Genomic DNA, 17,429 nt, shown 5'->3' on the forward strand with positions numbered 1-17,429 from the left:
CTACAAATCAAGAATTTAGCGCCTGTAATCCTAGCATTCTGGGAGGCTGAGGCAGGCGGATCATTTGAGCTCAGGAGTTCGAGACCAGCCTGAGCAAAAGCGAGACCTCGTCTCTACTAAAAAAATGAGAAAGAAATTAGATGGACAAGTAAAAATATATAGAAAAAATTAGCCAGGCATGCCATGCCTGTAGTCCCAGCTACTCGGGAGGCTGAGGCAGTAGGATTGCCTGAGCCCAGGAGTTTGAGGTTGCTGTGAGCTAGGCTAACTCCACGGCACTCTAGCCCAGGCAATAGAGTGAGACTCCGTCTCAAAAAAAGAAAAAAAAATGTAGGTGAAGACTTTAAAAAATCATGTCTAAAAAACAGAAGGAAGAAAGTAATGAAATTACGAACAAAAATTAATCAATTAGGTAACAAAAAAACAGAACTCAAAAGCCATTTCTTTGGAAAAATTAAGCGAAATAAGTACTTGATAAGCATAATACACAAAAAAGACAAACCCACGTACACCAAATTAGGGATTAGAAAAGGAACATAATGATAAATACTAAGTTTACATGTTCTAAGTTTATAAAACTAAAAATGTTTTTTAAATATCTAGAAAATTTTCTGAAAAAAATTCAAATTTTCAAAGTTGAATCAGTAAGCATATATTTTTTTAAAAAGCTACAATGACCGATCAAAAACTTTCCAAAGTATTTTTTACCAAAAAGGTTTAGAACATTCTTTCAAATGTAAAAGGAACAGGTAATTCTTATGCTATAAAAAATGTTCCAAAATATTGAAAATTAAGCAGTTTTCTAGTTAATTTTATAAAGCTGTATAGTCCTGCTACCAGAATCTGACAAAAATGGGAAAAAAAATGATAAAATTGGATTTTCTAAATACATTACATTGTAAATTAGGTCTAAACCTTGTTAAAGAAAAATGGATTCTGTACCAAATAAATTTGAGATACTTATCTTCTGTGTGAGATCAACAATGTACACCACCATATTGAAGAATCTGAGAGATTCTGCAGTTATAAGAGATATTAACTCAGTACATTTCAAAATTATTTATACCCCAGACTCTTTTTAAAATTACACTTACTAATGTTTAAATGTGTTAATGTGCCTCTAATGCCTGAGACATAGTAGGTCTTCAATAAATGTTTTTTCTTTCTCTCTCTCATTCTTTTTTCTAATGGTAAGCGTTCATAGCTTTGACAGTGGATGGCATTGATCTTAAGCATGACCATTCAAGCCGGGCCTAGATCTGGTATGATTATAGAGCTGACTAAAAATGTTATCATTCCTGGCAATGTGAAAGTAAAGGTACAGCTAACAGAAAGGGAGATGGAAGAGAATTTGGAAAACTGGAGGGAAAAAAGGAAGTTCTAAGTTCTTCATTTTGCAAAATGAAAAAACATATCATACTGCTTGTGTCTGTTGAACAAAAATGGCGGTACTGAAGCAACGTTTGAGGAACTCAGAATAGTAATGTCACTACGTATAGATTATAGGAGACTAACAACAGAGGATGTGTGACATTAGTCATAATCTATCAGAGTAGGCAGTCAATATATGTTGCCCAAAGTTGAGTCAAGAAAGTGATATGAACATATATTAATATTTGAAGATATGAAAATGACCATCAGAAAAACCAATAAACAAGCTGGGTGCACTGGTGTGGGCCTGTAGTACCAACTACTTGGGAGGCCAGGAGGCAAGAGGATTGCTGGAGCCTTAGAATTCAAGGCCAGCCTGGGCAACATACGGAGACCCTGTTTCTTTTAAAAAAAAGAGAACAAGAAGAAGAAATTAAAAAAAGAAAAAGAAAAAGAAAAGAGAGAAAAAAAAGCAACAAACCAAACTGGTTAGTGATTGCTTTTGAGCAATATAAGTGAAGGCAGGGTGGGGCACTGTTACTTCTCATTTTAAATAGTTTTGTATCATTTGATCTTTTGGAACCAGGTGCATGTTTTACTGTGTTAAAACTTTCCTAACTTAAATGTGCAAAATTGACTTTTAGCAGAGTTATTGAAAGCCAATGATTTAGGATGCAGATTAATACAGGCACAACATGGCTGTTTGAACTTGAGAAGACTCAGTTTAAATCGTGGCTCTGTCGAATGCTAGAACTTGTTGGCTTTTGACAAGTCACTAAAAGTCTTTAAGCCTGTTTCTTTCTCTGAAAATATCAGTAATAATACCTAACACATAAGTTTATTTGGATCTTTGAAATTGAGAATCTCTAAGGCACTCAGCATTGACACAGAAGGTGCTTAATATAAATTGTTATATTTAATAGTTTTTATAAAAATTATAAAATGATAATTATTGTCAAGTATATGTTATAGCAAATTTATTCCTTGAATCTTCCCTTATGTACAAGTATAGGCTTGTAATATTTAAGTGGAAATTCCTTAAATGCTAAATGCTCACAAAAGTTCTTCCAGCAGTCTTTAGAGGTTTCAGATCGTTTGTTTTTATTACCTGCTTCAGAGGCGACATGATGTAACGGAAGAACCCGGCATTAGTTTGCCTGCTTCCACCTTGGGCAAGTCATCTAATCCAATTTAATTCACTCCATCTGTGAAATGTCATTGCTGGAGCTTTAACCTGTCGGAAGGTTCTAGGGAATCAGATGTTCACTGGAGATGCTGATCATCTCTAGGGGCCATAGCCGTAGAATAACAGTATAATGTGGTCCATTGAATGTGGCACAATTATAGGATCCCATGCATCAATCAGGGGTTAATGTTTGGCCTTAGGACTGATGGAATTTTTTGGACCTCTGAAATGGGGTTTGGTTTGCTTAAAAAAAATTAATCATGTGCTTTCTGAGGCATAAAAAGCCTTGCTTACTTCAGTCAGCTGAGTTTACTTATCAAAAATATCAGGGTACCTCTTAGTAAATTCAATTCCACACTAAATAATACCCTTATATGTCATACAGCTGAGTTTAGTATATATAATTCCACTGTTAAATTAATGGGTATGCATAAAAATACGCTTTCTTTTAAATGTCATTCAGTCCTTTTATGAAAAAGACCATCATTTAATCATCCTTCATAGCTTTTTATTTTCAAGTCATTTAAGAGAAAATTCAATAGGATTCTGTTCAGAAATTTACTTCAAAGAAGTTATTTTTCAAGATATTATGACGAAAATCTTAGGAAAATAAAAAGAATGTGGGAGACAGGATAAGGAATTTGAATTTTAATTACAATTCTACAAAGAAAACTCTGAACAAGTGTGCTCCCTTGTAAAGATTGATACAGAGATGACAAAAAGGACTCCTGCTCACCAGCTAACAGGGCAACACCAGGATAAGACAGCTGGTGACAAAACATAAGTCTATTTTCATTTTTTAAAATAGCAAAATATGAAACAATCAAACATCACCAATTCAAATAAAAAGACAAGGTTAATATATAAAGGACATTTCCTCTTCTCTCCATCCCCAAACTTTCCATCTCTATTTTTTCCATTTGTATTCACCAGACTGGTATAGAAAGAGGAAAATTAAAAGACCGCAAGCCATTTTGTTTGTCCTATTTGATCCCTTCACTGTATGAGTAAGGCTACTGCATTTTTGAATTGTCCTTTTTTGTTGGACTTAGGTTCCAAGAAACACTTTAAACAGACTCCTCTGTTAGGAGTGTCCTGTTGATATTTTCTGTTCATCCTAAAGGCTACTAAGAACTGTGTTGCAATTCTAAGTCTCCACAATTCTAAAGGGTTGCCCTCAATTATCTGACAGGGTTAAATAGCATGTTTTGAGTATAGTATATTATTTCAAACAATAAGTCAACAACACTTGAAGAAAAGAATATGCTAAATAAATTCTTTGTGTGCTTTATAAAAGTTGTTGATTATCTACATGTTGTTGAAACTGATCTAATGAAATAAAGTAATGTAGACATTATCAATAATAGAAGCAGTTTATTTAGCATCATGTTATTGAGTCAGGTTGGAAAGACAATTTTAGATTTATACCTGGGTTGAATCCTGACTGTGCCCCTCCAAGGTTAAGCAATTTATCTACCCTGTCTCAGCCTCAGTTTTATCATCTGTAAAATGGGGATTCTGATACTAAGACTGCTGTAAAGATTAATACAATTTTTAGAGTGTTTGGTATATTATTGAATTATGGGTCTCCATTTTGACCTTGAAAATATCCTTGGTAAGTATAAGTCCTCCTCTAGTGTATTTGAGGAACTCTGTGACTGCACTCATACCCAACGTCCTTCAGGCTTTCTTTCCTAACCCAACTTTTTCTTTCACCTAGTATTTTCTGGTTTGTACAGGACTAACAGATGCAGATAGTATTAGATTGTGGGCTGGTGGTAACTGAATAGGATGCCTCACTAGGGTGGTCTCTGTCTTAAGTCTGCTTTTCTTGGAAGGATCAGGCCCCTCTTTACAGCTATGGTGGAGGAAGAAAACTATAGTACATGATAGAGCTGAAGATTAAAGATGGTGGACTGCTGAACCTACTAACCCTAGTCAGAGGAGCGCCATGGAGCCAGGAAAGAGGAAATGGAAATGCCTGGCTTGAGTTTTTTCCATTGCAGAGAAACAGAGCCACCTAGCAGGCTGTACCAGTGGCAGCTTCTTATCCAGGAGTCCTCAGACCCTGTGCTGGATGGCAAGTGGAGCACCAAAATGTACCACGTCTGGCCTTCCCATTGCTCATCCACCACTCTCCATTCCTGTTATAACACCTAAGTTTATTGTAGACTTTCAGAAATTCAACTTTCAAGCATCTTTTAGGAACACATCATGTGCATAAGTAGGGAGCTTATGTACATTAAAATATGGGCAGTATTGTATTTAACAATATTATTTAATCCACTGAACTCATAGAAGGACAGTAACGCATGTTAACATTAATTTTATTACTTTACAACCACGGTCACTTATAGTATCACACAAAAAGCACATGCAAATTAATAGTAGAAGAGCTAATAATCCAAAATTCTAACCTCCAAGATCATTTGCTACTACACATTTCTATGTCAATTATTATATTTTGAAGAAAAGGAGGAGTTTAAAATGAAATCTTTCTTTCTGTGTTCTGGCTGAATCCTAACATCATCATTAAGATGATACTTGAAGAAGCCCAAGACTTAATTTTTTAACAGTGTTCTCTTACTCTGCACAAGTAACTCAGTTTAGAAATTTCTTTAAATCTAACCATGTATAAGACAATAGGGACAATCGTTCTACTAAAAATACAGGTAATACATATCAATGGGCATGAGGCAAAATAAGCAGGATAAGTAAATAATGTAAGAAATTGTATATAAATTAAAAGATTTAAATTAGTTTTATCATCTGCATCTTCTGTTAGATGTTTAATTATATTTGTTATTGAGCATATTATCTAATGCCTAGGGTCAAAAACAAAGTAGACATTTTTTGACAGGAGAAAGAAATTACACATTTAGAATGCTTTTGATTAAAATTTATTTGTTTGCAAAATGTCCACCAATTAGAAAACCTGGCTTCAAGTCATTATTTTTCTAAAGTCGCGTTTCCTTGCCTGGCCAGTAGTTGGGTTGTAGCAAATGGTCACTTGTAGTACAATTTTCCTTCAGGAATCTTGCAGACACCATTGTTCTGTCTCTCTTGGTTATGAAGCTTCTATGTTTTGAAACATAATTTTTCTTTAAAATGAAAAGTACTGCAATGCTTAGGAAAATGGACACTGTGCCCAATATCACAGTCAGTCCCAGATATATGTGTCTGGAAGAAGAGAGAATCTGAGTCATAATTATTGCAACTACCCAACTCGAAATACAATGTACAAAGAAGGTAATAACATCATTCTGACGGTTTTCTTTAAGAATGCAGATTTGTTGGCTACAAAAGACTTTTCTGTGAATATTGGTAGAGTATTGAAGGCACTTTATTAATACAAAGTAATTTCTTATTGCACCATCATTATCAGTTACTAATTATCTAACTGGTTCCGTTCTTTCTGTACATCATTCCCTTGAACCAGATAACCATATCCCTGATTTCCTAGAACAGTCCCAGTTTATGCCAGTATCATCCCAGTGTAATTTTAGTAGTGCCCCTTTTCACTCTCAAAAGTGTCCAGGTTTGAATGATAAATTATGTGGCTACTCTATCCTCAGACCTTTCCCAAATTCACTTTTATGGAAAAACTGCGTAAAGCAATGTTAAGGGGAATGGGAACTCTCAGTAAAGCAGAATGATTTAAAAATACACCAGAGGCTTAAATCAACTTCTTCCATGAGAAGCCCATAGTTCTGCACTGTGTCAGAAGATGCTAAGGTGTGGAAGGACAGGTTGAATGTTTCATTTTGGTCACACTGAAAATGCACTCTCAGTCTCTGCTTGAGTTACATTGTCTCTACATAGAGATGAATACAGCTTTAGGAAAAATGTGAAGAAAGCCTAAATTATACTCACAGATCAGGTCCCTTTCAAAGACCAAAATAAATTTCACACACAAGATCAAAGCCTATTAAACCAAACACACTTATGTGAGATGGTCTGCCCAATTCACATCCAACTTAGATGGTTCAGCACCAAGTTTATTTCTCTAGAAAATGTTCAGCTTGTAAGTCTTAAAAAAAAAAAATCCTTCTTCCTTTTAAGCAGTTGAAGCATTGCTTTAAGCAATAAGGGACTAAATGTTTGATGAATGGAGCTGAATGACACCCTAGTGAAAAAGCCATGCCCCTCACCCCGGTACACACTCACCCACACAGAGAAAACCTTTTACTTTTATGCATTTCAAGTACTGGAATAATTGAACATCAGTTTGGCAATAACAGCCGGACAGATTTAGAGCCAAATCCAACTCTTGCCCAGGGGGATTATATCTGACGTAAATGGTACAGTTTGGCTCAGTTTGAAAAAGAATAGAATTCAACTCAAAATGTGACCTAAATGTAAATGCTTCTGAATTTCAGGGAACTACTTGCCCATTTGTGTGCATAAACTTTCAAAATTCTACTCTATTCTGGACGCTTCGTCATATTTTTAAAATGATTACTCACTTAAAATAAGAGTCGAGGATAGAAATGGGGAAAAATATCAAACATTTAGCCAAATAATCACTTTATTCTATGATACAGATCACATTTTTTGATTAGACTATCTCTACCTTACAAGCAGTGAAACTACATGAGAAATTGTGTCAGTGGCATTGCATAAACCTGGGATATTGTGGCAGTGAGACGTGGGAATGCATTGGATTCGGTACCTGAAAGCGTTCGAATCATATAATCTGCAGGATCCTCTACTTCCACATCTTTTAAATCCCCATTTGAGGCATGAAGTGTCAATCAAAACTCCAAAATATACCGGAGCTGGGATTCCTGCTGTGAGAAAAACAAATGATTGCCATTAAAAACGTATGCACATCTTTTCAGTTATGAATGATTATCCGAAACACTTAGTCTGATCCTTTCTGTTTTGGAGATGAAAGGCTGAAATGTCCAAAACCTCTCTGGCTAGCCTAGTCTTTTCTCATAGGTGTCAGACTCATGCAGTAACTGCCATTTGTTTGTTTACCTCCAGAAGCATGTCTCCAGGTACTTCAACTCACCATGAATTAACATCTTCCTCCCCAGACCTGTCACTTTTCAGTGGCCACCCCATTGCTAAAGTTACAAGGTTGGGCGTCATCTTTGATCCCTCTCTCTCTCCTCTCTTTGGTCATCATGACATTTAGTCTATCCCCAAATCATGCCAATTCCAGCTCCCAGGTGTAGCTTAAAGACACTCTCCTCTCTCCATACCCATTGTCACTACTTCTACCCTAATTTAAAACAGACGCTGATTCATGACTCTTTGGCTTCCTTCCTTAACCTCTCCAATCCATTCATCATACAGATGTTGAATCATTCAATTAAGTAGATGATTTTCCCAGACATCTGCTCCCAGACAAGAGTAGCTAATTGGATATTGGGCCCCATCTCCATTCTTGGCCTCATTTGGGGCAACATTCATTGTCTTACATTTCAGACTCCAATATTACTAGAGTCTTTCAGTGCTTAAAATGTTCTTCCCTCTTGCCTGAATGTCTTATATAGTTTTCTTTATCCCAAACACTTCTTTCCTTTCTCTTCTTAAAATACATTCACTTTGTGAATCTCAGTTTGAATGTTTTCCTTCAGGAAAGTCTACTTTGATGGCCTAAACTACATTAATTCCTTTTGTTCTATATCTGGTAACATTTGTATTTCCTTCAAAACTTTATACTCCTGTAATGGCTTGTTTAATTGCCTTTCCTGCTAGACTGTAAGCTGTATAGGGGAAAGAAATGTGTTTTTCTTATTCATGCTATAAACCCTAGTAGATTCTCAATAAAAATTTGTCAAGAATTTAATCCCTCTTCAGGGAGAAAAGGTATCTCTCATATATAAATTTTAACAAAAGTATTTTAAATTGATTTCAGTCTGCTCAAATCTCAGTTTATATTTTTTATGTTTTCAATTGGTGATTCATTAACATCTGTTATTTAGTCTGCATAGGTTTGGGCTTTTGTTTTTTAATTAGTAGCCAATATTTAAAAGCCAGGAGATTTCATGTAAAACAACAGATGTCCAAATTCTTTTAAGAGCCGCACTATCTGGAAAACCACGGTAATGTTGGCTGGAGTTGAGTAGCAGCTGCCTCCATCCCCTGTTCCTCTCTTCTACACGCACTTGGAGTCTACTTTCCCAGCCTGTACAACTTTCTCTCTGCCTTCTTCACTCATTTCTATCAACTGCCTAGACTTTTCTTTGCATTTGAGTTTTAACCATATATGCTTTCTTTCTTCTGTTATAAAATTGCTTTGTATGCTTATATTGAATGAAGTACTCTCATTAAATTATTTTTAAAGTCGTCTAAGAATATTCATGATGCATCTAAATTTCAGAGATTATCCATTTGTTCTTTGATAACAAATGGGAAATATTTCAAACGATTTTCTATTCAAAGGTGTGCCTAAATTTTACAATTACCCATGTAATAATTGATTTAATCCAGAATCATTAGTGGTTGCTTAAACTTTGGGTAAAAGATTTTTGGAAAATGGAATATTCACATAATCTCAAAATGTCATATTACACGTTACATATTAATTGCAAAAGGATTTTTACAATAGAAAAAACTGGTGGGCACTACTTTCACCAAGACATCAAATTTAAAATTTCCAGTGATGGTATAAACCATGTACTTCCCAATGTGATTTACTAGTCAGCACACAACATCACCTGTGTAGTATTCTCCCCCAAAATATTTTACCTGGACATACTCAAAAGTAAACAAACAGACAAATCCAGATGGTGGGATATTCTACAAAACAACTGGCTTTGCCTCTTGAAAAATGTAAATGTCACTGAAGACCAAAGAAAACAACAACAACAACATCAAAACACCACAAACACAAAAGATGAGGAATTGTTGGACACAAAAAAGATAATTAAACTTATAATCCTGGACCAAAAGGAAAAAAATGTTATAGAAGACATTATTATTATAAAAGAAATTTGATGTGGGATATATATTAGAGTATCATACTAATGATAAATTTCTTGAGTGTGAGAATAGTATTGTGGTTATATAGGACAACGTACTTGCTTTTGCAGGAGAATACAAGCTGAGGGCCTTAGGAGTGAAGTATCAGGATGTCCACTATTCATTTTCAAAATATATGTGTGTTGAGAGAAAGAGAGGTTTTATAATACAAGCATTTGTTGTAATTTTTTTTAAACTTTTCTGTGGGTTTGAAAATTTTCACAATAAATGGAAGAGAAAGGTGAGAGAGAAGTGGAACCTATAGATCAAAAAAGATTTAAAAGACACAGCACCTAGATGCAATGTGTTGACCTTGTTCAGTACTTGATTGAAAGAAGCATTTGTAAGGAAACATCTGATAATTTAAAGAATTTGAACATTAATTGGATATTTGCTAATATTAAAGAGTTATTTTTAAGATGTGATCATCATTAGGTTAAAAGAAGTCATTATGTTTTAAGATTACAAGTACATACCAACCCAATATTTTATGGAAGAAATGAGATAGTCTGAAATTTACTTCAAAATAAGCCAGCGAGGGGAAGTGGATAGCAATACAGCTGTCCTAAGATGGGTTGTGTGTTGATAATTGTTGAGATTGGGTAATAAATACATAAGAGTTCATTATATATTCTTACTACCTTAGTATATGTTTGGATATTTTTTAATAAAAAAAGCAGCTGATCCTAACTTGCATAAAATCCCATGGACTAAAAAAGCAGCAAATATATCTAGCAATCAATTTGGATTATTTGATGCCTCAAATAAGTTTTCTATGTATATGGTCCAACCAAACAGATGATTTCCACTGAGAAAATCCAAGTGACAACCAGCTTTACATTGCCCTTAATGGTGTCAAGACAAGCCAAAAAATCCAAATGTATATAATTTTCTGTGTACGATCTAACATTTTTATAACGAAAGATTTTCAAACAATCACAAAAGCAGAGAGAATGAAACAATGAACTCTCATATGCCATCATTAGCTTTAACAATTTTTAATGTTTTGCCATTCCTGTTTCCTCTCTCCCCCAACTCTGGACTCTTTTTTTGGTATTGTAAAGGCAATCTCAAACATCATGTCACTTCAATTCAATGTATTTCAGCATGCACTTCTAACTGATGACATTTTAAAAAACATATGCTATTCTCACACTTAACACATTTTACAATAATTTCTTAATGTTACCTAAAATCTAGTACATAGTCAAGCTTTTCAGATTGTCTCCCAGGCATCTTGTTACAGTTGATTTGTTCTTTTCAGGATCCAAACGAAATAAACACATTGCATTTGGTTGATGACTCTTTATGTCAATATCTTCCTTTCACTTTTTTCCCATACTAATGGTTTTTGAGAAAAAGATATTTGTCTTCTAGAACATGCCACAGTGTGGATTTGTTTGTTTGCTTCTTTATAATATTATTTAACTTATTCCCCTACCCATTTTTCCTATAACCTGGTAGCTAGATCTTGTTAGACTCAGGTCCAATTTATTTCAGACAGGAGTAAGCAAAGGCAGTTCTACGTACTTCTGATTGTGTCCCTGTTAGGGGGCACATGCTGTCTGGTGGCCGCTGTTAGTAACGCTAAGCTGGATCTGAGGTTCATGCTATGCCATTCTCATTCCTCCATCACTATGAAGTTCCTCATGAAATTTCACCTAAAGCTTTTAGCAAATGTTGATGAGGCTACAAGACAGGAATTTTAAAAAAAATTCTGTACCTCCTATACTAATTATTTGGGATTTTTCTATAAAAGAGAATTTTCCTTCATTAACTATTTAATTACTTTGAAATGCAGTTAAATAGAGGAAAGGCAAGATAAATGATTGATTGTTTCCCCTTTATTTATCAATTTTCAGAATGAATTGGTGTCCTGGTATTTTTCAAATTTTTAAAGTATCATTATGAACTCTCATGTTTTTATATATTTGATATATTTCAATAAATTATGGCCATGATTATTATTATTATTGCTACTACTATTTTGATTCTGAAATTATCTCACCTTGAGGTTAATCTTTTCAAATTGATTCTGTGCCCTTTGATATATTCTTATTAGCTTTTGATAGCTTATTCACTTTCTAGTACAAAAAGATGTCCCATAATCATTATGCAATCTCTATTCTAGTCCTTGAATCAGTCATTTCTCCAAGGTGCCATGGTTCTTTTACTGGGAGATGACATTTAGATATCACAGACTGAGTACTATGGGGCTCATTTCTGCTGGGTTTCATAGTTTCTGGATTTCTCAGAAGAGAGAGCTATAAAATATACATTATTTTAAAATAAAAATGTCAGTTTATATTGATATTTTAAATTCAAATTTAAAAATGGGTTTTATTTAAATTCTTTTATTTTATACTTGTATCACTTTACTATCAAGATCTATGTAAACTAAATTTAATTTTAAATTTTTAAAGCTCTGAATTTGTTTTCCTTCCTGGGTAGTTCTTTTTCATCAAATTACAGAGGATCATTTACAATTATTTCATTTTCTGCTTTAGAATATAAACTCTTTAAGGAAAAAACCTTATCTGTCTCATTCATTGTTTTCTATGGGTTTTAACCAATGCATATTAAAAAAAATGTGGTAGTCAAAAAAAAAATTCCAACTACATTTTTAAAAATCCCTACTCAAATCCATAGACTTAGGTTGTTGAATGATCTTATCATTCTACCTAATGATATATCCTAGGAATGGACACTGAGAATAGCTCAACAGAATTCTTTCCATTTTAATAATTGAAAAAATATATATTTAGGCTTCACCCTTTCTTAATGACTAATTTTTGGTTTCCTCTGAGAGCTCTCCCCTAAGAGCAATGGATTTTGTGAGAACATACGAGTAATGAATGGAAGAGACAAAATTGTTAAAAAAATTGTGATTACTCTCATAAAATCTCTATTATATCTAGGACACAGCACAGGCACTTAATAAATATTTCTGGAACAATGGAAGGGAAGAGTCAAGGAAAGGAAGACGGGAACAAAGAAATGAAGAAAGGAAGAAAATAAAAAGATTATAGACTTAACTACCTACATCATTTAGCTATGCATGGGAATTCTGTAAAAATATTTAGAAAAGTCTTCAAAATACACTTATGATGGCTACCATAAATTAAAGCATAAATTATACTTACCAAGAACTCTTATGGCTAAGGTGTAGATACCCAGGGCAAAAGATTTAAGTTGTGGCTTAATGCACCTAAAATCAACAAAAGAACCATTACAAAAATATATAATTAATTAAAGCAAATAGAAATTTGAATGATAATCTGCTTAACACACATAAATCACGTTAGAATTCAAGTATCATTTATGGAGAACCCACTAGTGTACTAGAACAGGGAAGGCAAAATGTGCAAAAGCTATGTTCCATTGCATGCAGTGCTTCAAGGAGTTGATAGTTAATATTTCTAGAAGGTAAATCACTTGTACATGACATATTCAAATGGTGCTGGATAAAGTCAAATCACAAGTTTAATCACCAAAATAGTAAAGACAGAAAAAACCCTATAAATTCCAAGAAATTGTAAGAATTTGAAGCAACAATAAAGTATTAATAACCTATAACTAGTTTTTGTGACTTTGGTCTAAAAGCACAGGACCCAATTGATCAGGGTTGATATAATCACAGCATGCTAAAAGTTATTGCTAAATAGTGGGGACCTGAATTTCTCAGAAAAAGAGCAAAAACACATAAAATAACAAGAGCATCATGAATATGACTGAATAGCTTTAACTGATTAACCTGTGGATTTTACTAATAATAATCATGATGATATATAACAATTATTGAGTGTTAGCCATGATATTAAGTACTTCCTATATATTATATCATTTAGTCTTTGCTTTAAAAGAGGCAAAAATCACAATGTTTCTCCTTCAAACCAAGGGAGTCCTTCTGATATCAAAATTGACCATGGTTAATTTGAGAGACTGGTAGTAAAGGAAAATGCTTTCTATAGTAAGCAACCTGATTTTTCATTTGTCCCAGGTAACTACTTGGCACAGTATAAGATGTTGAATAGTCACACTTCTCCGGAAACTCCAGGACAATGCTTTCACATTTCTCAAACGCTTGCTCCTATTTGTAAACATAAATGTCTCATGTTCTCCTTAAACCATTTTAAGAATAGCAGATTTGGCCAGGTGCAGTGGCTCACGCCTATAATCCTAGCCCTCTGGGAGGCAGAGGCGGGTGGATCGCTCGAGGTCAGGAGTTCGAGACCAGCCTGAATGAGACCCCTCTACTAAAAATAGAAATAAATTATCTGGACAACTAAAAATCTATATAGAAAAAATTAGCCGGGTATGGTGGCACATGCCTGTAGTCCCAGCTACTCGGGAGGCTGAGGCAGGAGGATCGCTTGAGCCCAGGAGTTTGAGGTTGCTGTGAGCTAGGCTGACGCCGCAGCACTCACTCTAGCCCAGGCAACAAAGTGAGACTCTGTCTCAAAAAAAAAAAAAAAAGAATAGCAGATTTGTGGATAGTAAATTCTATTTTTACCCTTCTTAATCAATTTCCATAATAAAAACTGTGGGAAATTAAAAATGTACACAATACTGTTGATTAGTCCCATTCTAGAAAAAACTAATATTCATCCTTGAATATATGAATTAATATGAAAACCACTCAATCCATCTCATAAAAGATTGATTTCTAGTAAATTTTGACTCTTCGTGTTTAATAATGTCATTAAAAATTATATCCTTTTAGGGTTTTTTAATCAATTGTACAATAGAGATATTGATATTGCAAAGCTAATTCAATTGGGAAGAAAATATTATCATTGAGAATCCTGGTTATAAAATTATTTCAAAATTTGAATTCATATGTAACTTTTATAGAGATGTTTGATATGATAATCAATAAAAAATATTCAAGCACAAATTATATTATAATAGGAGAAAAGTCAATAGGGAATTTGAATGAAGATATAAGCATAAGAAGAAACAAGAAATAGGTAACATTTGTGACTGTTAAAGATCTTTTCATATAATTTTTAATTAGGTGATGTTGGTAATCTAATAACTATATTTTAGATCCCATTAATTACATTTGAAAGAGTGACTTATACCTAAAATTGTTATATTTATAAATGAAAATATTTACAATATACTGGAAATGAATGCTTAGTCATTATTTACACTTATGATAAAAATTTTTCCATATCCATTTGTAAATATGCAAGGGGCTACATAGTTTTTAAAATTCAGAGTTTTATAAGCAAAGGTGTTTGAATTCATTGACATGATGTTTATGGATTAGGATCCTCAATTGATCCAAAACCCATAAAATCCCCCACAATTAATTCCAGTCATGGCAAGAATATACAGAAAAAGTAATAATCTATATATCAAAATAATAAATGCAAAATATTGTGGCATTAAATGAGCCATTAAAGTGTCTTACAAATGGTATCTCCCATAATTTGGTGAAACTATTATATATTTAGTTTAAAATATCTTATCTATACTAGTTAACATTATCACCAACGTTAGAAGTAGCATACTATATTTATTGCATGACTATAGTGATGTAGGTACAAACATTGCTCTCTAGATTAATGGTTTGCAAACATTTTCAACTAAGAAAACTTTTGTTCAGCCACATTTTTGTATAAAAATTTAAGTACAATACAGATAAAAGTAGAACAGGGTGTGGGACAAGTTCCCTGAAAAAGCTACGAGGAATCACCATGATTCCACAGAAAATAATTTGAAATCACTGTTCTAGATGACTATGTCTTACATTAAAATTGGGTTGGGGAGAATCAGTATTCACCTCAGAAGTAATATATATCCAGGTATGCCACCTAGGGATAACGTATAGGATGTGATGACTGAAATTACAAGGAAATAGAGAAACATTTTGGGACATTCATTATCTTTTTGACATCTGCCCACTATGCCTGAGGAATTTCCTGATTTAGAGGCTGCAATTCCCACACAGGTGCAGTTATAAAATATCTGTAACACAATAGAGAAAAGTCTGATTATTGTGGTAACATTTAAATAAAATTAAAGATAAATATCCATTTAAAATGTTTTGCAGTACAGTAGGCATACATTGTATAAACAATGGGGAAATATTCTTTTTTTGTATTATAGTATATTAAGCAAAGCAAAATCTATAGAGATACAACATTTCATCAACCAAACACCAGATGATTGGTCTACAAACTACTAATCCTGCAGAACAATCTCCCAGCAAACCCTACCAAATCCAACCATACTTTTCCTCCGTCACTACCACTTCCAAGTCCTAGTCACCATTATTTCCTGCCTTGATTATTACAGTGGTCTCTTCATGCTCAATTTGTTTCCACTCTTATCCAGCTATAGTATATTTTCCATCCAGTAACCGATGTGAACCCTTAAAAATGGCGTCAGATTGCATCACTACCCTCAACCTTCCAATGGCCTCTCATTATACTTGTATGAAATCCCAAATCCTTAGAGTGGGTTACACATTCTCCATGATGTAGATCCTGGATCCCACTCTGATCTACTGCTCAATGGTCTTCCCTCTCTCCCTCTGCATCAGCTACACACATGGCCTTTGCAAATTTGCTTTTCCATTTTGCCTTTGCCAAACCTCCCCTCAAACCTGGCAAGTTTTTTACCCATGCCTCATGGCCCTGATGTTTTCTCTGCTTGGCAGCTCTTCTCCTAAATAACCACATGCCTGGCATCCTTGCTTCAGGTCTCTGTTCAGAAGTTTCATTAGAAAGAACTTCCATGGCTACCCATTCAAAAAAATGCCCCCATCTCTCCATCCTTTTATCCTAACTTATTATTTTTTTCACAATGCTCATTACAACTTATCAGGATATCATATATGTATTTATGTTTAAAATATATTTCCCCAGCAGAGTAAACCTCTATGAAGGTAGAAACTATATGCTTTGTCATCATTTTAAGCATTCAATAAAATTTTGTTAAATCAATGGGCATCTGACAACATTTTATAGGGGCTACTAGGTAAAAATAATCCTGATGCATAGAACTCAACTAAATTTTGCTAGAGAGGCAACTTTTATAACTGTCAATAATTTATTTCTGTAAAGTTCATTTATGAATGTGTATATAAAATAAGTTGCCATTTGCATCACAGAAGAGTTTGTGATTTTTTTAGATAAAGAACAAAAATAAGCTGACATTTCCTCTTCTAGAAAGAGTAGCAATGTAGATTTTTTAAAATGTCAGGTTGAAAGCTATTGAGTCTTGATTCTTGACAATTACTAGATAATTGAATTAGGCAAGTCTTGTATCTCAGTGCCTCAGTTCTCACATGAGAAGAATAAATAAAATACTACGTAATTATTTGAGGACCATGAGATTTAAATGTAATTTTGTTTTTAGAGTACGTGTCTTTAGCCCCTGGCATGTAATGTCTTCAAAAATGGTAGTTCTGGTTAAGAAAAACCTTCATGCAGTTGTGGGTGAAAAGAAAAGAAAAAAAAGGGGAGAAAGAATCAAAAGCAAAGGAAAGAAAGGAAGAAAAGAGAAGGATGGTGAAGCTCAGATTTCAGATGGTTGGCAGTCGTCTTCGCTGTTGCCAGAGATCCATCCTTTCTGCTCTGAATCAAATGTCAAAATAATAGCATAATAAACAGAAAATCAACAAACTACTGTATATTTGCAGACGGGTTTGCCTACGCCTTCATATCTAGTTGATACGTATGTGTAAATATGTATGGTCTAATTTTCAGCCCTCTAAGACTGTCAAATAAAGGCAGATTTTACCAGTTACAAATGGGAAGCAGTCTGACAGGGCGAGTATAAGGAAGAGTCTATGTTTGGGACAGGAATGTAAATGCATGCTTGGAAGGGCAAGTCTGTTCATGATTAAAGTACATTATATCTTCACAATTGGTATCTGTTATGG

General features: G+C 34.0%; 1 protein-coding gene across 2 annotated transcripts in view; it reads right to left on the reverse strand.

Annotated features, from left to right (window-relative positions):
• Window positions 1-5,224: 5,224 nt before the first annotated feature.
• SLCO1C1 (solute carrier organic anion transporter family member 1C1) overlaps window positions 5,225-17,429 on the reverse strand; it is a 54,802-nt gene continuing 42,597 nt past the window's right edge. Inside the window, exons 12-15 of one of the 2 annotated variants that reach the window (XM_045555255.1) lie at window positions 15,324-15,508; window positions 12,676-12,740; window positions 7,230-7,347; window positions 5,225-5,737 (exon numbers count right to left, since the gene is read on the reverse strand). In XM_045555255.1, coding sequence (XP_045411211.1) covers window positions 5,515-5,737; window positions 7,230-7,347; window positions 12,676-12,740; window positions 15,324-15,508 — 591 coding nt within the window. In that variant the 3' untranslated portion in view covers window positions 5,225-5,514. The remainder of the gene's footprint in view (window positions 5,738-7,229; window positions 7,348-12,675; window positions 12,741-15,323; window positions 15,509-17,429) is intronic. The other variant, XM_045555254.1, reaches the window with a different exon arrangement.

This window comes from Lemur catta, chromosome 6 (genome assembly GCF_020740605.2).
Source record: "Lemur catta isolate mLemCat1 chromosome 6, mLemCat1.pri, whole genome shotgun sequence".
In the NCBI taxonomy this organism is placed as follows: Eukaryota; Metazoa; Chordata; class Mammalia; order Primates; family Lemuridae; genus Lemur; species Lemur catta.